Here is a 21,325-nt window from a genome sequence, read left to right on the forward strand (position 1 = left end):
ACCAAACCTATAAAAGGATTGCACAATATTTTGGAGTTTGAATAATGAATTTCAGCATTCAAAACCCTGCAGTTGTGCATTCTGCCGATGGCAATGGCATGCRAGCACAAGAGGCTTTCCTTGCCACCTGGAAAGATAACACCCACCCCCAGCAGCAATGCACTGCAAACTGCCATCCCCCAGAGAGGGCCAGATGGCTGTCTCAGCAAAGAGACAGGTCTTGAAAAGGAAGGACTTGCGCCAGTGGAAAGGCTCCTGTTCTCCAAGAGACGCGTTTGCTGCCAGAACCGCGAAAGATTCCCCCAACACTTCTGTTCCCGGCATTCACACRCTGAACGGTAGGGATGATGATTATTTAGGAGGTTTGGCTGTTACCAGAGCATTCTGTGGAAGAGCAGTGACATTTCTACTGCAAAGTAAGCTTCCCAAGCCTACCTACAATGCTGGGATATCCAAACCCTGAAACGGATTGAATGCTGGTAATCTTGCTGGGACTGCCACACTGACTTGTCTTCTCCAACTTAAAGTGCATAAAGCAAATTTTCTCTGCTCTGTATTTCAGAATTCACACTTCAATTTAGGGCAACTCCACCGAGTTCAGTAGTGTTGCCCTTGCTTTACAGCAAGGTAATAAAGATCATAATCAAGCTTTCTATGCTGCTAAAGTATTTCTTACTTGATCATGTTGGGAAAGGTCTACTCCTCTCATCACAAAGGCATGCATAGTTAGATACCATGTTGTGCAAAGATTATTTGTCCTGATGTGGCTGCTTCTGACTTTAGCTGGGGCACTTGAGCACTGGGGCACTTACAGACTAAGCATAAACAACAAAATGTTCTTCAGAGACAAAAACTAATTGAAAAKAATCCATTTGACTTGTATTTGACAGCTAGAAGAATGCTGGTTGCTTGCTTGCTTGCTTTTAGATAGTGAGGCTAATGACCCTTCAAAAACAAGTCCAAAATATGCTGTGGTGACATTCCATAAATAGTGAGGGCTGGGAGTTCCCTTTTAATTTCTTTTTTGGTAGTCAACAGTAAGGGAAATTACGGTTTCAGTAATTTATCTCCCTCTTCTCATGCATGCACATCCAAGTGTCAAACTTCACACACTGAAGCAAAGCCAGAGCTGTACCCATATTCACCTGCACCACTGCTAAACTCYCTGCTCTGCCCAGGGATTCCTCAACCAAATCACAAATATCCTGGTGGTTAAAAAACAAAACAAATCACATGTTTGCATGTCCAAGCTCATGAACTCAGAATGAGTCTGTAAATAATGGGTAAAACTTCGAGGTAAAGGAAATGATGTTATAAACTAAGAGCACAACAAATTAACTAAAGAGCAAATACACTGTTCACATAACTGCTTCTTCTAATATTGAAAAAAAAAGGGCAAACACTTGTTAGAAATTAAGAGACACATTTGTAAAAATCAGTGTTTTACACAACTTTCTTAGGCCAAATTTCAAGTTGCAGTTTATATGGACCTTCACCAGGATAAGACTTCAACTAATCTTCTAAACCATAACTGAGGTTACATATTATTCTGAAACACAGTCGAGATCAAACATATAATAAATTCAGGAGCTGAAGAAACAACAAGACCAAAAATTATCTGGGACTTTAGTTGAGGACAATCCTGAATTGTTTTTTGCTTCTACAAAGAGATTAACTCATTGCTAAAGGAATGACCCTAATTACTGGGCCTCCACTTTGATTTATTTTTAGATACAGCATGCACAAAAATATTTTTAAGGGAGAGAGAGGGAAGGAGGGAATGGGGGGGAGAGGGAGAGAGATGCTCATAGGAAATGTAAACAACAGCAAGCTAGTAATTGAAAGAAATAATTGTTTCCCATTATCTCTGACAGGCAAAGCCTAGATTTAAAGTGAAATTGCAAAAACACAAATTATGCAAGACGTGGTTTCCATCTAGAATAAAAAAAAGTCTGTCTCTCTGAGTGTTGCAGTTTCAGAGTTGAATGCACTCATCTTGGAAGAAGTTGCTAGCCAAGTTGGACCACGTGTATTCCCACRCATTTTTGAACACTGCTAAGGATGCATTTGATTTTCACACAACTAGTAGCCAAAGCTTTGYCTGAATAGACATTGTCCATGAAATGCACACATTTGGTATAAAGTATATTTGTCAATTTGAAAACTGCCCTGCTCGGTGAGATAATACCCAGTAGTTACAACTGAATAAGGTTTCATAAGCAGTTCAAAGAGAGAGGCTAGTGGGAGACTAATTTAAATGAAATAAAGCCTCYGAAAATAATTAATTACACCATATACTACCAATATCTCTTAATAAAAATAGAACAGTCAGAACACGTCAACCGTCTGGAGCAAAGTGGCCAGCAGATCCYCCAGGGAAGAGATCTGGCCCCAGGACTGTGGCCTGGATGGCCAGTAGGAAAGTGCCCTGGGCATGCTGGAGTTGTGCAAGGGGACAGGGAGGCATGATCAGGCTTGGCAAGATTAGGTCAAGTGAAGCATTACATAAACATGATTGCAGAAATCACTTCACTGACAAYCTCCATCAATGTATCATCAGGCTGAGCATTCTGTTTTGCTGTCCTCGTGCAGATCCTTGGCTGAATAAATAGGCMTGACCTGCTGAGACGTGGTCCTGTGCTCCAACAGTGACTGTGCTACCTGCAGCCACTCAACTGAGATACTATCCTTAGGTGAAAGGAATACAGCCTGGCACCCACCTCAAATCCTGACCAGACCGTCAGTGCTTGAGGTCTCTCCATAAGGGTGGAAAAGAGCCATTACCACCATTAGAGGGATAACTTTGATGTGTTGAAGCTCGTCGCCGTGTCTCTGCAGTTGGAAGCACTGAGCTCTACGCTTGGGCTGCTTAAACAAACCCCTGCTCAAGCACAGACTGAAAGTTCTCCCAAGCTAGCAGTGAATTGAAGTTCTTGTTCCATAATTTTAATAGCTTGTACCAATAAAAACAGTAAAACAAGCAATGGTCTTGGCCCACCATTTAGCACCTGGTTACACTTCAGCTCAGTTCCAAGCACAAACTGCAAGAACCTAAGGGTCAAGAAAGAGCATGGTGAAAGCTATGACTGATTGACTAATTAGGTTTTCATAGATCTTTTGATAGCCAGGCTCACAAAATTCTGCAATACCCCAGAGCTGCTCTCCAGATTCAGTGTGACAAAACTCAGCGATGTGCTATTGTCAATAAGTACATACACTTCATGCTTACTTGCTTTGCTTGAAGTACAAATCATAAATAGTTGWATGTGACAAATTCCCCAGTATTGAACCTTCACGGCTGCCAAGCAGCATGCTGCAGAACAGAACAAGGAGGGCTATAATTTTCTTTTCTTCRTTTTGTTATTTGACCTTCAATTTTTCAGTTGTCCTTGGATCAGTCTGGAACTAAATATAGTCTTTTCAGCATTATTTATATGTTTAACCCAAAGCTCCCCACATGTGTCAAGGGACTATCACAACACTGTTCTAAATTGTTTTAACAGCTTATTTTAAATTGAAAAATGTCATTTTTGAAAAACCATTGTCAATTAATTATGATTCCRCAAACTCCTACCAGCTCTCTTGTGTTTTGTAACAATTTGCTCTCAGCCTACAAGACAAAGCCTCCAACTTGCTCAGAGAAAGCTCTTGAAACTGCCCAGCCCTTGAAAACGCTGACTGATCTTTAAATTAACACAATGATAATGATTTTGGCCACCAGCTATTTACAAATGCAATGCAATTTACAAATAAAACCCCCATAGATGGATCAGCTGCATCCTTGGGGATCAACAGTCATGGGGGTTGAAACATCCCTCACTTTGCAGAGATACAATTCACTACTTGGAATTGGAACCAAAACCCACCACATTCAAAGTCATTAGTGTTTGGTTACATACAGTAATTCCTCCTAAACTGAGCAATATATTTTTCAGTCAAAAGSTCTTTCCCAAGCAAGAAAAAAGACAAAACAGTCACTGTAATGATCCTCTGTGAAACCTTGAGAAAGGACATTTTCCGCCTCGGGGGTGGTTGTCTGGTGTCTGTATCAGCTACAGAGCTAACCAAAACAACAAAGAGCTGGGTGGGGGACAGGTACGGGGGCACACATAGACGCACACAATTTCTAGCACGTAAGAGAAATTTCCCCTATATCATCACATTCTGCAAACAGCATCAATTTTCTTTTATTTACATAACCAGTGTGAGCAACTTCAGAGAAGGATTTATGGTRCAGCTTGGGTTTCTGTGTGGGTTGCTCTTTTACTGTATCAATATTATGTTTAACAACATTTTTCAGTCAGAAAAATGTCCGTGTGAAAGTTGGAAGGTGGGAAAATTATATTCTCAGGTAAAAAAGAAAAAAACCTACAATWCTGTTTTATCACTGGTCTAAGCAAWGCAAGCTAAATTCAGCCTATGAATTTAAAGGTCTTGCACTAGTAAATCAGCTTAGAGCTGTTATTTAAGAGTTCAGAATTTCTTGGATAATTAATGAGACAAGCTGTCCTTGTAAACTTTACCAAAATGCTTTTACATCTTACAGTCAGCTCTATAACCTGACTCAAAATAGTCACCCAGAAAAACAATCAGCCACTGCTGCCAATGATTGCAACAAGATTTCCCGCTGTTAACCACTCCCTTAAACCCCAGATTTTCAAAAGAACTAAGCACCTAAAATATTTTACTTCTTTGGAAAAAAAAAAAAAAAAGCACCTAAAATATTTTACTTCTTTGGAAAAAGAAAAAAAAAAGTCAGCTTTGTTACAATACAGCTTTCATTTCCTTAGAGCTCAGAGTTCAAACCCATGGATGCTGCAAACGTAAATGCTCAGACATAAGCAAATCACCTTGGGAAACACTTGCACAAATACAAGTTTTAAAAAATACAACAACTTAATTCATGTGCACTTCTTAGTCATTCCTAGAAATTTTTATTGAACTTTTTTTGTTGCTCTCTAACTTTACCAGGGCAATTGAGCAAAGTAAACAGAACTCAGTTCTCAAATGAGTTTGAGACCCTGTTTTAATAATTCAGCAAACTCAGGTTTAGGGCAAGAAGCCTCTGACCAAAACCATCATATATCAGCTATACTACCCAAAGAATTGTTCTAGTAGAAAAAAGCTCTGTTAACTGAAATTTGTTAATATGGTAAAGTGAACTTGAAACCAGATCAGGTACAGCCTTTGTTCTCCCAGTAGCATAACAGAAATGGTATAACTGACTTGTCTTGCTCTCCAGTTAAATAAATCAAAACTGTCTCATGTGCCCAGCCCAGTCCAGATGAGCTCTGCCTTGGAGAATGATCYGGGGCTGATGAGTGTGAGTCCACAGCCAGGTGCTGCAGTGACAGATTCTGGACTGCTGGGGAGAGACCGTAGTTTCTCAAAAACACAGAACAACACATCAACACCAGAATGAAGATATACAAGGCAAAACAAAGGCAGTRTCATAAAACACACTCAGGGTCAATAGCTAATGTCTCTGTTATAAAAATCCTATTGGTTTTACCCAAGGTTATTTCCTTAGCTGCCAGAAGTCATTTGGCTAGAGATGGGATAAGGGGGTTGCTTTGGGCACGGAACATGATCTATCCAACGATCAGATCAGTTACGTTTGGCTGCTTATTTACAAGTTGTTTGTTCTGAGTCACTTGCTATATATTTATATTTAAGTGTAAATATATACACACATATCTACTTGCAAGGTGTTTACATAAAAGCTCTCCACTGCTTTATGGATGTCAAACCACAATATTTGCCTTCTAAACTGTACTTTATCAAGGTGACCAAAAGCAATGCTGCCAATTTTTACTGCCTTCCTGCCCCCTTGCTAGWTCCAAATTCCTTCACGTCTCAGAGGCTACTCTTGATGGTGAAAAGACAGTCCATTAACCTAGCAATGTTCAAACTTTTATCACCTTTCGCTGCCCCTGCAAGGATAGATACTACTCTCCCACGCTCCAGCTTAGGAACATCTGGCTTAGCCAGCCCCTCCTGCACAGAAGCACATCTCAGGAGGGGGAGGTGAGCAGAAAGATTCTGCTGAGATAAGATATACCCGCAGCTGCGCCTCTGCCAAGGGCTGMCCTGCAACTTCTCCCAAGCTTCTTGAGATCTTGCCATACACTTTATCTACCAGCTCCTCATCCAGACAACGCTCTGCTCTTTGCCATGCATGATCCCCTTCCATGGTGCCTCAGGGTCTCAAACCCCACACCCCTGCAAATTTTGGCCATGCACCTCAGTCTTTGAGCTGCTCACCATGGCTGGACTAAAGCAGGAAAGCAAGAGGTGCCATGAACCAAAGGCTTAAACAGGCTGAAGGGGCTATTTCCTATTGCCTTCCACCAGTGCCATTCCTGGAGTAGCTTGTGCCCAGACACAAAGCTGCTGCAGCACTGGAGAGGATMTCCTCACTGACAGAGGGACACATGCAAGCACACACAGGGCAGCAAACTGAGCTGTTTCGCTGTACTTTCATCTCTGCCCTGTTTATGAGGCACTCAGACTCACTCAGATTATTTCTGTCCCTCATCCTCCCACAGACAATAGAGCAGATCCATTCAGAGGGAAGATGTAGTGGCTGCGACTGCAGAGCTCCTCCAGCATATCCTCTGGCATTGCTAAATTACAAACTATTAAAGAACAAGCATATCAACTTTATTAGTAATCTTATTATTACAGCATTGTAAAAGAAAAAAAAAAAGCAGGGTTTTTTGGTGGGTTTTGTTTATTTTTTAGGCTGAAGCAGCCACTGTCTGGAGGAAACCTGTGCTCTGCACACACAGAAAGGCACACACGTATTTCATATGGTGCATTGCAAGCTGCACGGAATAGAAAGCAGCTGGAGGAAAATGGCTATAGAGAAATGGTTCTCCTGGGCATCATCTGTTGATTTGTTTTGTTTATAGAAGGAATGAGATTTTTATCTCTGCTCAAAATATAAAATGCTTCCATGGCACTGAGCTCACTGCTTGGCTATGCTCTCACTCAGGAACGTAAATAAAAAGAGGGAGAAGGAGGGGAAAAAAAGGCTTTACTGCACAGAATCCCTAGCAATGTCAAAAATGAAACAGAAAATGTCCACCAGCGACACAGTTAAWGCTTGAAAGAGGAACCAAGTCACCAGCTACCATGGAAATAAAGGYCTCCTTACCATGCTTGTGAATGGCTTGAGTCTCCTAAAGCTGAGGAGGCAGTTTAGGGATAAACTACCCAAATCCCAACTCTCGAATCCCTGACTGAGTCCTGGAAGGTTGAACATACACCAATCCTTATGAGATTCATGGGCTGTGAAGGCACATGTCCTTACAGTCTTTCCACGATCTTGTGCCCACAGTTTTTATTCCAAGCTCACTCTGCAGCCTTGCTTGGGGAGGTTCTCACTCCTCTGTGTCTGAAACCCAAGATCTGATGGTCTCTTTCAGTTGACAACAGAGCTTTGTGTCCAAGGAGAACACCAGATGGCTGGATTTACATTCAAATTAAGAATACTTCCATTTATATTAAACAAAAGTGACACCTCAGGTAAGAAAATATATTGTGAAACCACTGAATACTTAACTCCTAAAAATTTAAACTTYTAAAATTTCAAAACACAACTACTGAGGATGGCATGGTATCCAAACTGTGAGAAATTACTTGAGGTCTAAAATTTCTAGTAGACAAATTTCAAAACACTATTCTTCTGAAACAGGAAAGGCTTGAGGTTGCCATAGTTAGGAATAGTCCTCATAAAACTGAGGATTCTTTATCTTTGCACCACCTATTCCTCACTCTGAAGAGGAGATGGGAGACAGCAAGCCAGATACATAGAAGTGAAGGCTGCTGAATATTACTCCAGAACAATTCTGTTTCATGAGCTACAGATGGGATCTGAAGTCTTTCTGGAACCACCAAGACCTCTTCACTCTTCCTAAAGCTGTTGGCCAGAGCTCTGACTTGAATTGCTACTGAGGAATTATTGGTCAACTGAGAGATCCAAACTGAGAACAATGCATCATATTTTCAGAGTTTTCAGAGATATTAACCCATCCAATACAACAGTGTTGTACTCTYTGAAATCTATCCTAACATAAACATACAGCCTCTCAGTTTTGCCACCATGAAGCTTTTACTGAGAGCTCTCTTGGAGAGGTTGCTTCATCTCAAGCCATGATGAGTATTTCAGAAAATCTTAAAACAGAGAATTGTTAAAAGTCTTTGGAGAACAAACAGATTGTAATGATATTTTAAAGATGGAAGAGGGCCCTTGCTGTTTTGGCCACCATCACTCTCTGTCTSTCTTGCTAGCATGCAACCCATTGAAGATTCTTTAGCTGTTCCTTCCTCTCCCAGGATGGCTTTATTTCATGTCTTTCCCACATTTCAAACCACATGCCTYGACGACCTCTTCAATTGTTATAGCTCTACTGAGAGGGTGTTTACATAAAAGCTCTTTGGAGCTTTTTGGATGAGAAACCACAAACATGCATGCACAGATTACATCAGATTTATTGCCACCGACAAAGTTAAAACAATACTGAAGGTTACAGGTTCAGAACTCCGCCGAGTTCTCATCCAAGAGCATTCATTCAGCAGGAGCTTGTGATCATACAATTACCAATTATTCATCTCCTCTAAAGTCCACTGCCTTTTCATCCTTCGCATGSTCCTCACCTCATAAAGAGCATCACAAGGTTTTTAGCAGCTGAAAGGAGCTATTCTTTCCATGGAAGTAGACTTTACTTTGTCCATGCAAGCAAGCACACAGCYACTGCCCCATTTCCTCCTCCCAACATACATCTCAGTTCAGCTCCTTTCTTCTGGCCTCGATTTGCCCAAACATACTTGACCTCAATCTGTAACAACCCACTACAAATTCATATAGAGTCATGTTACCAGTCCTTTTCCAGCCATTGCTGGGCACCCAGCTTCTTTTCCTACCCAAGCCAAAAAAAGCAATATAACAAATTTTGCCCTTGTGCTTGTTTGTTGCTTCCTTGCTCCCCCAACAAYTTCACAGGTTCTACAGAACCATGAAAGCAGCAACTAGCCAGGAAAGAAACTACCAAASGAATGGAGATGGAAAATCTCCCACATGCTAGATGATCCCTTCATTAAAACTCTTGTATTCCTATTGATCTGCACATCACTCCAATCATAGATAATACATGTCAAATAAACAAGTAAAGCTTAAACTACATTGTCACCAGTGTAAGCAATGGCATATAAAGCGAGAGAAGGAAGAGGCAGACATGGAACATCATTTTCTCAAGCTCCTCTGCTGTTCCTGGGGAAGTGAAATARATGCATATCCAAACCCAAACCAGAAAGTATTTTGAGCTCTTTCGACTGTTTCACAGCAGTTAGCACCTACTGAGCTCATGGACCAGTAAACTTTGTTTTCAACAGGAAAAAAAAAAAAAAACCCAAAACAGAACTAGGGATAAGAGAGAGAAAAATCCATCCAAAAATGTTGGGTATGACACGGGGAACTGATAAAAAACAATCTCTCAATAATATGTCAATATTTTAAAGTATTTTTCAGACAGCTCTATTAAATACTGTATAAAACTTCCCTACAGAAGAGCAAGGCATGGCAATCAAAGGCATAAATTAACTGTGAGCCAGCAGTGAGGACAAAACAAACATTGGTATGGATGAAGCCTGATGCGAAGACAAAAAGGAATGAAGAAGAATATGGGCAATTTTCCGTAAAWGATGGGAGCAATGTTAAAGGAGACAAGAGCAGAAAGAACATAGATCTATATTTCAGCACTTTCAGGAGTTCTAACCTGTCAAAACTGCCCACTGTTTTACCTTTTCATTTAAGAGGGAGCACAAGCAGGCTGGCAGGACACCTTGTGTGCTATCTAAAAGCCGAGTGACAAATCCACACACCTTGGAGCATGGGAGTAACACCAAGTCACCCCAACGCAGGGCAGTCACAGGAACTGCCAGTATGCACCCCTGGGGTTCAGGGAAGAGCAGAGCTTATGACAGTGCTTGGAGACTTTGCAGCAGACCTGAGAGGCCCCTCTGAGCCTGGCAATTAAATGCACAGACACAGCAAGAGATTGCAAGTGGTGCAATGGAGGGAGTGCCCCACTGCTTGCAGAGCCTTCTGTCTGACAAAGTCATTTACATTGTTTTCTCACACCATCTAATTTCAATTCCATTTAAAGCACCACCAGCAATGCATTTAGCTCCTCATGTTCCTCATACTGTCAGTAGATGGAAGCAGGAGCTACTGGAAGATAATTTGGAGCACCCAAAATCAGTTTGAGAAGGGCCCAAACATATCCAAGTTAAACAACCTACCCAAAGGCAAAGAGCAGATCACAAGTTAAAACCAAACTGCTGGTCCAGAAGAGCTCAGTGAAGCTCCACAGCAGAGTCTCAGGCAGAAGTTGCCTGATGGAGAAGTCAGAGCACTTCCCTCCCTTGCTGGTTTCTCCTGCCTGTGCAACTCAGTTGAGACCAGACCCAGGCCATWCCAAGCCCTGCAGCAGGGAGAAGCAGAAATGGGACAGCACAAAGGCTGTGTGCAGCTCAGTGGGATGGCTCGAGGACTGTGTCCAGCTCAGTGGGATGCCTGAAGGACTGTGTCCAGCTCAATGGGATGGCTCAAAGGCTGTGTCCAGCTCAATGGGATGCCTGAAGGACTGTGTCCAGCTCAGTGGGATGGCTCAAGGGCTGTGTCCAGCTCAATGGGATGGCTCAAAGTATATGTCAAGCTCAGTGGGATAGCTCAAGGGCTCTGTCCAGCTCCTGCTTGCTCTCAAGCCATTTATGTGCATTATCCAGCTTTGCAGCTCACGCCACTGGACATGGACCTGGAACCCATAGCTGAACACAGGTTAATACATTTGTTTCATGAAGGAAGCCATCCTATCCTCAAGGTCTGCCTTTACATACCATTAAGGCTCCAATCTCCACTCACTAAAATCAGACTGTTTTAATTTGGGATTTAATGGGGAAAGACATGAAAAAATTCAGGGAGAAACAAAGTYCACAGGCTGGAGACTGACCTTTTTGCACAGTGTTTTTACGGTAAAATGCACCTTCACAAAAGCAAAAAAACTCAGCAACCACTTGAGGGCCTTCAAATGAACATCGCTGGACATGTAAATCTCTAAATTGGAAAYAAAACAAAACTTGATGATAGACAGTTTCTGAATTTTGCAGGGCAGTGCAACCAAGCAAAACAAAGCTGTACAGCACTAAAAGCCCAGCTACATTTGTCTGGACAACCAAGGTGTAACAGCCTCTCAGAACATCCCAGAGAACCCAGCTCTGAAGCTGCAACAGCAATGACAGAAAATAGTTCTATTTCTTCTTCAAAAACTAAGATAACTTTGTTTACCTAAAAGCAACATAATCAGGGCACTGAGAATGATCGAATCTACTTTGTTTTCAGAGAAATAAAGCACTTAGCCATTTGTGGTATGGCACTTTTCCAAATTATAATTCAGTAACTTATTCTGCTCCTTCTCAGGCTCACCTAGAGCTGCTTGATTGAGCTCACAGACAAGGCCATGTATTGCACAGCTATGAGATCAAATTATGTTTCACACGTTAGTGGGAATTCCAGATCTGTTTGATGTGAAACTGCACGACAAAGACAATGCAGAATCTTTCAGGTTTTTTTCTGTCATCAACAGCAGTTGCTGATGTTTCCTGTTCAGTCAGATCCTTCTAGCTTTTCTAATGGGACATTCAAATGAAGGGGAGGGAAGCAGAATGATTTCCACTGACATAATGGCCRTTTTAGGAAAAAAMAAACRAACAACCACCAGCTGGGGTTAACAGAATATTAAAAAMCCCAAAACTTCCCAGCTTTCTGACCCTGTAAGCCTGATGCTGGGTTCACTGCAAACTGAGAAGCTACAAGGGAAAGACTCATTAGGGATGGTAACCCTATATCTCAGCTCAGAGGTCAGATATTGCTGGTCAGAATGGTGTGGGAGGTGCAGACAAGTTCAGCAGCCAGAGTCCAGCAGCAGCACAGGAGCAGCAGCCCCTGAGCACGTGCTGTCTACAGAGCTGTGCCTTCTGCCAGCAAGGGAAAAGAGCAGGATTGGACATCTGAGGATTAGGAAGCCTCTCTGAACCTCTCACCTCAAAGAGCCTGATTTGAGAACAGAGCTGTACGTCTTTGTGAGTATTTATTGATGCTCCACACCCAGGCCAGTTTCCAGCCATGGTGCTCCTTGAAGTCCTATGCTTTTGATGGCAGTAGTGGGAGGTGAAAAGTTAGGGCCTACCCCCAAAAAAGATCCAAGTTTTGTGCTGCCTGTCCCTGGATTGGTCCAGAAGCATTATCTGCATATGTTAGGGAAAATAATCTACTCACCATATGCCTGGATTCAGACCATAAGCCTAGAGCTCTAACTATCAAACACCTTTTGTAAATAGTAATATTTTGTGGGGCAAAATTGGTCCAAGATCTAGTATTAGGTGRCATCTAGTTTGGTGGGAAAAAAAACAACCCACACACAAAAAAGCCCTCAACTAAAAAAACCTGAGATCTATTTGARCTCAGTTTTACCTAACCAAACCCCAAAGAGTAAGGCTCTGCAAAACCAGAATGAAGTTTTTGTTGTAGAAAGACTACCTCTAAACTTTCTCTTTAGAGCCCTTTCCAAAAGCACAGAAGCAAATTAATGCCAAACAAGCAATGGCAATGAAATCACCTGTATGGAAATACTACCTTGTCCTGAGATCAACATCTGATATGGTTTAGTAAAGGTATGACACCAGCTGCTGAACTCTAACACATCTGCCCCATGTCTATGTCCCCCATCCAACTGTATGCAAATGTCTAGACCAGAGGTAGAAAAATATTAAGTTTAGTATTCATTCATTTTTATCAGAGACTGCAAATTCTTTGGGTCAGCATGGGTTGATAGTACCTCAGTCTAGGGAGATCCCAAACTCTTAGTCTCTCCACAATCATCCGTAGCACAAGTGATCATTAATATTACTTCAATGTAAAACTGACATCTTTCTGAATTACTTAGCTTTTTGAAAAAGACAGGAACACCACTAGCTTGTGTTTTGCTATGTTTGAAAGCATGCAATTAGACATGGATCTTACAAACATAAACAAACACTCCCATCCAACCTCCATGTTTCTAAAAAACCCCAGGTTTGTTTAGACAAGGGGTTGATAATCCAGTTTGAACACAGGTATCAGAATGCTGTGACAGTTTCTTCATAATGCTCAGCTTATGGTACATTAAACTTTAAAGCAAGATAAACTCCTGCTTTCATTTTATCAAACATCTATCCAGACAGCAAAAAGAAAGACACAAAGCAATGTTTGCAGCTACAGCCAAGTATAGGATATCCAACCCAGCATATGTTTGAAATGAAAATGAACAATATGTTGCATAGATATACTACCGTATTTTTCAACAGCGAATATCACCGGGATTTGTAAATGCTAACCTCATTCTTCCCTTAAGAGTTTGGTTTTATTTCATGCCTAAAAAACCCCCTGAGATTCACACAGATTAGGCAAATAGAGCAGTGCTCRCAATTGAGAAATAAAGTGCTCTTAAAAGAAACTGCTCTGATAATCAGTTTGGGTAGAAGAAATCACAGYGGGGGGGACATAGACAAGACATTTTTTAAGAGTGCTAACTGTTGTGCTACTGATATTACAGAATTTTGGTAGTTAGCCATACTGTGCCCTTTTTGGTCAATAAAGCACTAATTTTTCTATCACAATAATCATGATATACCTATCAAAAGACATTGTGTCTGATCAACAGAAGAATTCATTGAAGAGTCCGTGGTAAGAAGTCTGCAAGAAAAAGCTTTTACCTACAGAGAACAAGTGGTAATGGAGAAGGAAATAAATGACTAAATCCTTCAGGAATGGGGGATAGCAAAGAGGCTTGAGCAGCTTCTTAATTTAACAGATTACCAAAAACACCAACTTCCCATTCACATCAGAAGAGACTATGTATCCAAAAGCTTCTTAGTTCTTTCTGCTCCCAACATTAAATCAACTACCTTAAAAAGCCTCTGCTTAGAGGTGACTTAAGATCATGTAGAAGATAAACACTGAGAAAYAATAGTTGCTTCCACTGATTTAAAATTGACACACTACACTACAAACATCACCTTCATACAACACTGATGACAACGCATGAGAAAGCAGAGATGTGCTATTACAGGATTTGTTATAAAGAGTTATTGATGATCTTCATTGTACCATAAAAGCCTAAAAAATTATCAACTCATCCAAGTTTCTTCCTAAGACTTATACCTTCTCTGTAAATTTATTTTTATGTAGCTACAGCCTCTCCTCCCTTTCCCAATCAACCCTTTCTTCTCTCCCTCTTTCRATGACCCCACCATACCCAGAAATGTGAAGAGATTGGTCTTATCGCAGCTTAGCAAGATACCACCTGCCAGCTGAACTGTGACAATTCACAGCTGTCCTTACAATACACAAAGTGACAGTGACCAAGGCTAACCCAATGGACAGCAGCTCAAGGCTGTCRTTTACACCACTGAGTACCCCCCTCCACAAAAATCAGGCTAAGGAAAGTGCTCAATAATGTGAAAGTTGCCATCACCACAGTCCCATTCCAGTGTGCATTAGATCTTTTGACTCTCTCCTCTACCTGCAGCTGCCTTCTGTTGAGCCTTACTAAGCCTTTTTACAGCAAACAAGGTGGACAAACTGCCTGTTCTTTGTACTCACACAACACCTGACACAGCATGACCCTGATCAATCACAAGCTACTATCATAACACCAGCAAGTATTCGTTCCTCCCCTTCCCCATGACTGCCTTTCTGAAAAGACACAATCCTGGCAGAAAAAGTTTAAAAAAGAATAATGCAGTATTTGTTAAAAAATTAGGATAAGGTTTATTAAGAAAACATCAAAGGAACTTTAAGAGTTATTACCTTATTTATTACTCCTGCTATAGACAACTCTCATGTTTTCTAACTCGTAGAAGAGCCAGCTAATCAGATATGCAACATGATTGTAACAAAAACATTCCCTAGAATTAGAGACCTGCATTTCTATTAGCAACCATTTAACACACTCTTTAAATAACTCCTTAAACCCAAGGCTTCAATCATGAATAAAGAAAGATGCGAGCATGCATTGAGTTTACTGATTTGTTCAAACAGGCATGCAGCATAAAAAGCTTTAATAAAATAGACTCAAATTAAAAAGTTGACAAGTTTGAACAACTACCACACTTGCAGATGTTCTTCACGACTTTAATCTTACAGGCTCAGTCACTGCATTTTACTGCAATAAATAGATCTGAACAGCTCAGCCACCAGGTGAACCTACCAAGAGCCCACAGGTGTTGCCCATTTTATTTCGTTCCAGATTTAAGAATAGCCACCTACCCATTGGAAGACTGATCTATACACACATCTGTATTTAACAAGCTACTTAAAAATCAACTTGAATCTGTAGATCAACAACATTATAACCATTGGTGGGTAAGAGTATAAAACACTTTCCCTACATAAAACTTCAGCTACCCTTTCTTGATGCTTTCACAGAACTTGCCTTCAACCAGGAAAGGAGACACACTGAAAGGGGTTTCTCTATTGTTAGACAATTTCCCATCTCACTGCTAAACTGAACTTTTTGAAACTTTTATGGTAGSCACTCAATTCAGCAGTAACTGACCACAGCCACGAGTCTGGTTTAGCTCTGCAATTACAGATAGGTTTGTTAATGGCAAGACCAAAGGTGCACTAAACCACCATGTCTTAACTTCAAAGGGAGGAACAGCCTTCCCTAAACTGAACCAGAAAATGAGGCTCTGGGCAAGCAGAYACCAGACAGCACCTGACATTTACAAGGAGCAGTTTCAGATCTTCAGGGATCTTGGCACATCTGGACATGCACTATGTGGAAGTATCAGGCTATTTCAAGTGACTCACAGGTGGCCAGATCTCACCAGCTGATCTGCTGCTTTTCTGAACTCTGGATGCGCCTTTGTCCTTCCTCTCTCTTCCTTAAGCTCCCGGAGATGCAAAGGTCTGCATCTCAACAGTATGGTCTTATTTAATGATTTAGAACTATCACTCTTTTTCTCAATAAAATTCAGAGGAAGTAGGATTTGGTAGCTTGTGATTATTTGGGCAGATCTTGTTAAGAAGGCACCCATCTATTTGATATGACAACACATRTCAAACATGGGTTTGACTCTTTTTMGTCTCTCTAGACCCACCCTGGACACTGAAGGAAGTTGAACAAAGCTCAACATGGTTAAAGAATGACAAAACATACAYAAAGTGATCTGTCATTTGCATTGCTACTACAATTGTGCTAAACTCATGGTGCCATCACTATTCTAGATTAGTTTGGATTTTTGTTGGATCTTTTTTTCCTGCAACAATCCCTGAAAACTTCTCTTGAACACTCATACAACTGAGAAACAAACATTATTTTACTGGAAGGCAGGATTTGAAGAGATATGCAAGTAAAAAGTCAGCTAATTTAATTTCTGAAATAAAATTGTCATGGCAGGGTGGGGTTTATTCATTTCAGCACAGCTCACTGCAATTCCTACTGTGCTAACCATTAGGGCTGCTGTTATTCTGATTTGTATCCACTAGTCAGTGTGGAAGGAACAAGAGAGGAAATTCAAGCAGCAGTTAAAGTGTCTGTACACTGAAGCCAAAGAACAAGTGTGCAGCATAGTASAGAGAAGAGCTCCAACAAGTACTTGGTTTCTTTGTGACCAGGACCAATGTTCCTGCTGCCCAGAGAAATTAATAAGAAACCAACAAAAAAGTTATTATTTTGGAAGACAATTTTTGTTAGCAGTTGGTAAAGCACTTACAAGACAATAGAGCAAGGAGAGAATTCTCTTAAARCATCATGAGTTTTGTGAGTATTTATTTCACCCTCTGCATTCAAACGAACTTTCTATCTCTATCTATAACTCTGTCTATCTCTATCTACCTCTATCTATAACTCTATCTCCCTCCTAAGCAATTATATTCCAGTTTCCCCTCCTGGATAAAAGTCTACAGATGCTGAGCTTCAGCAGGGTTTGTGTCTGATGTGCAGCCCATATCAGCGTTATCACTTACCAATACAGCAGGACCAGGAAGACAGCCAGCAAAGCCACGGTGACTGTGGTACTGTTCATTTCTAGGGAGACAAGTGCCAGGAGATCTACAGGCTCCATTTTCCTCCACTACAGCTCCAGCCTTGAGTGCTGTGTGCAGGGGAAAGCCACTGCAAGGGCTGATAAAGCCTTCCACRGCTAAATGAATGACATCTGCAACAAAACAGGAACCGAGAGAGCAAAAACATGTCAAGCACAAAGTGCAAAACTTTCYTCTTCTCATCGACTGCACACTCTGAGACAGAACTCGAAGSTTCCCTGGATGGTAGAATGTAGCAMTTTCCCCCCTCCCACTGTTGTTGACTGTCATGGCAGTAAATATTTACATACCCACCGCCTGAGACATCMGTGTTGCTGAGTAGGTTTTTAGACCTCCAGTGTGAGAAGCCRGGGAATGTGTGGGGAAAAGAGGGGAAGACAGCCTGACCACGTTAAGGTCATAGAAGGAAAATATAAAGGCACTTCAGGGGTGTCCTGATATACAAACAGTGACATTCTCTAAAGTAATAAAAACAGAGCATTTTTGCAATATAAACTTTATAGCACTTAATTTCCAAGCTGGTTATACCTTGTAAGAATAGAACAAAGTAAACTTTAAATTATCACAATTAAAAGGAGAAATTAGAGGAATAATCATCTAATGTGATGTAATGAGCAGAAAACCTCAAGTGTAGTACAAGATCCATAAATCAGCATGTGCCACACTGGTGAGTCCACACAGACAGCAGTGTTTGGCTGTATCATGAGTGTTACAGCAAATTTTCCTGGCTTAGTGCACTGTCTCCTTTAGAGGTATCACCAACAAGTCTCTCCAGGGATACTTTGCATTTCTAGTATCAGATTTAACATTAATATTGTCAAATCCACTATCTCTGCACTGTGGCACAGTCAGGCTGCCTCAGCCACTTGAACAACCTGCACACAACAGTCAAGTTCTGGAAATGGTTTGTTTATTGTACATAAATTCTTCAGCTTTCTTCCAYATTTTCCTGCCTGCAAACCTCAATCCTGTTTTAAGCATCTGACCCAGTCCAATTAGAAAGGTAAACCAAAGAACACACCTTGAAGCRCTTCTGCCAGTGAAGTACACCAACCTGTTATACACTAAAGCAACCAAATCTCATTATCAAAAATATCTTCAAGGCAACATTAGAAGCAGCAGCTTGCAAGTAAGCACCTCTGYCCATGACAAAATTCCCTGAAATGTCCAGTATAGTTGGTTATTTATGAAACTATAAATACTCATATATGTACTGCAGAGTTCCCACCCATCCTAAACAACCTATTTGAAAGTAAAGGAAATCAATGCTATGCAAAAACCAAGTCTGTGAATTATATGGTAAACTTGAGAAGCAGAAATTCTGTAAAATCTGATTCTCATAACATACCTGATGAARAGTGGTTTCTTTTCTTACAACCCCRAGACAATAGCTTAGATTTAATGTGCAAGGCTTCTCCAATATCACTGTATTACCTTTCCTGCTTTTATCAGAGAAGTTAATAACATAGGTATCAAAAAAGTAAAGTCTCTAACACAATGGAGTTTAATTTTAAGAAGATTTGGCTCTACTCTAACTGAATCACTGCTATTTTGGTTCTCCACGCTTCACAACTGCATTAATTCCCTTCCAGCCTCACATTCTCACAGAATAAATAAAAGGTGTTAACCACCTCATCAGCTCCACAGAATAGCAACCTAGCTCACAGAAAACCTTGCTTAATGTATTAACAACTCTATTGCTATTCTAGGTCAATAAGAGCTCTGCTGGTTTGCAGCTGCTGGCAAGCTCTCCAAGAACAACTGCAACAAGATTCAAGACCAGTGACACAAGGAATTGATCAGTGGGCACAAGCTAATCCCAACCAGCAACTGCTCCAGGAGAACTTTCAGAAAAAGAAAAAAAATAAAATATTGAAGTGCATCAAAGTCTTTTCAAAAAAACCAAACCAATCACAAGTGTAGAAGGTAAGAAATAATATTCCAATTTCACTTTCATTTACTTGGCTTTTCAATAAAAGACATTTTTCTGCACAAAGAGGGCAGATGTTCTCCAATTAAAATCAACTGCACAACTCCTGTCAGCACACACAGGTCAAGTACAGACCTCACTCGTTTTTTAAAAATCACTGGAGTCTTTTCCCAATCACACTGAGACATAGGAGGTATGAACAGTTCTTAAACACACACTTAAAAAGGAAATAGGGTCTCACATAAGTATCCATTTTGGAAGAGAACACATAATAAAGCTTTTATTCTTTTCTTTTGTCCTTTTCGGTTGTTGATGGCAGGGTTTGTTTTGTTTTACTTTTTAAGCCTCATCACCTGTTTCTTGCTGAAGGATTTTAACTTGGCACCTCCAGCCTTTAAGAAGGGTGGCAAACATTGGCTCTAAAACCTACCTGGAGCACTTCTCATCACAGACAGAGGCACAGTTATCATCTCAGAGTTAGCGACCTCAGCTCTGTGAAGACTCACATAAATCCATATGATGCTTTGTAGGGTGCACAAAAAAAGGAGGAAAGGAGGCAGACAGCAATGAAAACAAGCTTTTTATCAGACCTAAGACTCTCTTTACAAGTTTTTTTGCATTTTTTTTTTTTTCGTGAGAAATGTCATCCCAATTAACACTTAATAGCACAGACATTTTTCACCAACCTCCCAGTTCCTTTTGTGGAGTCACGCTGGCCAGTATAGGAACAGTATCAAASAAGCAGGGAGACAGATACAAAGTCCTCCCTAACCGCATGCCGGAGGAAGCCCGAGACAAGCAGAAGTGGAGGAGAGCCTTTTCCTGTCAGACTGCCGTGAGTCAGCAGCGCTGTCTGTGTTTGCATCCACAAGGCTTCCCTCAAGATTGCATCTACCAAGGTTTGCAGCTCCTTGGCACGGTGCCATCCACGCTCTTCCGCAGCAATTAAAATCCACAGATCACCACCTTGTTCATCACRAAAAGCTGGTGACTAAAACCTACACTGGAGACACCCATGTCATCCTTCAGTCCCCACCACTGCCTGGGAGCTCCCCAGCAAGTGACAGATCTCCAAGGCAGAAGCAGTTCAATGCTGAACAGCCAGAGCACACACATTTGCAGCAGTAGCTGTTCAACAGGGAAGTACACAATAGCATTCAAAGCATGAGAAGCTGAATTGTTCCTCAGCTGAAAAAGAACTAAAACCTGGCACCCAGACAATCCAGGTTTTACAGGAAGCCTTCRTGCCTTAGAGCGCTGTCTGAAGCCAGTAATGTTTTCTGCAAATGTTCTTCCAAAACAATGCATTTCAGCTTCCAGATGAATACAGTTGTGGCTGCGAGCCTCAGCAATGCTTGACACACACAGGTATTGTTCCGACAKGAAATACAGAGTTTATTAAAAAGCAGGATTATAGATCTTCCCAGTAAACCTAAATCACGTTAAGGATTTTGACCTGTCCTCAAAGCATATCAAATGGAAAGTGGAGTCTCATATTTCAGGAGCAACTGACTACACCACACACTCCTGCTAATGACCAAATTCAATTCCTCTTGTGCTATTCTACCTCGTATATTTTAGGTCTATAATAATCTAATTAAGGCTGAGCCATACCAACTTTATGATAGATGAAGGAAGTCCAGAAAGATGTTAAGTTTTAATTTTATAGCAGTTTGTGTCTATAGAAATTTATAGCACACTCTTCGGATAACAAAATTCTGCTACAGACAGCTTAGCCACAAAATACTGCAGACAAAATACTACAGAACAGCTTAAAAAAGGAGATTAATCAGAGACTAGTTTATGTATAAGCTTTAAAAAAGCCCTWGTACCAAAATGTATATGTGATAATAATTTATCTTAAAACAAAAACCTTTCCAGAGCAAAAATGAATTCTCAATGTCTTGAAGGTAGACCAATGAAAAAAAATCCAGATGCACATTTCACAGAGGTTTTTTTTTTTTTTTTTTTTTAATTTAAAACAACCTTAATATCCAAAGTACTGGGAATATTAATGCATTGGAATAGAGGGATTTACAAAGGCCATCTGTGACTTAATTATTACTATCCCTGTTCAAGAATTGATTAAGCAGATTAATCAGATGATTTTGTACTCCTGCATGATAAACTATGACAAACTACCCAACAGACAGACCACCAAGGCACCAGAGCCTACTAATAAAGATCCTGCTCTACATTCAAAACAGACAGGAGCACCAAAAGGACACCATGAGCTCATGGGA

At 40.8% G+C, this 21,325-nt stretch overlaps 1 protein-coding gene across 1 annotated transcript in view; it reads right to left on the reverse strand.

Annotated features, from left to right (window-relative positions):
* Nucleotides 1-20,011, reverse strand: part of TBXAS1 (thromboxane A synthase 1) — a 225,267-nt gene extending 205,256 nt beyond the window's left edge. The window contains exons 1-2 of the mRNA XM_057379764.1: nucleotides 19,769-20,011; nucleotides 17,075-17,265 (exon numbers count right to left, since the gene is read on the reverse strand). Coding sequence (XP_057235747.1) covers nucleotides 17,075-17,172 — 98 coding nt within the window. The 5' untranslated portion in view covers nucleotides 17,173-17,265; nucleotides 19,769-20,011. The remainder of the gene's footprint in view (nucleotides 1-17,074; nucleotides 17,266-19,768) is intronic.
* Between the last annotated feature and the right edge of the window lie 1,314 nt (nucleotides 20,012-21,325).

Source organism: Malurus melanocephalus, unplaced genomic scaffold, assembly GCF_030028575.1.
Source record: "Malurus melanocephalus ecotype Western Australia unplaced genomic scaffold, MMel_1.1 scaffold_421, whole genome shotgun sequence".
NCBI lineage: Eukaryota > Metazoa > Chordata > Aves > Passeriformes > Maluridae > Malurus > Malurus melanocephalus.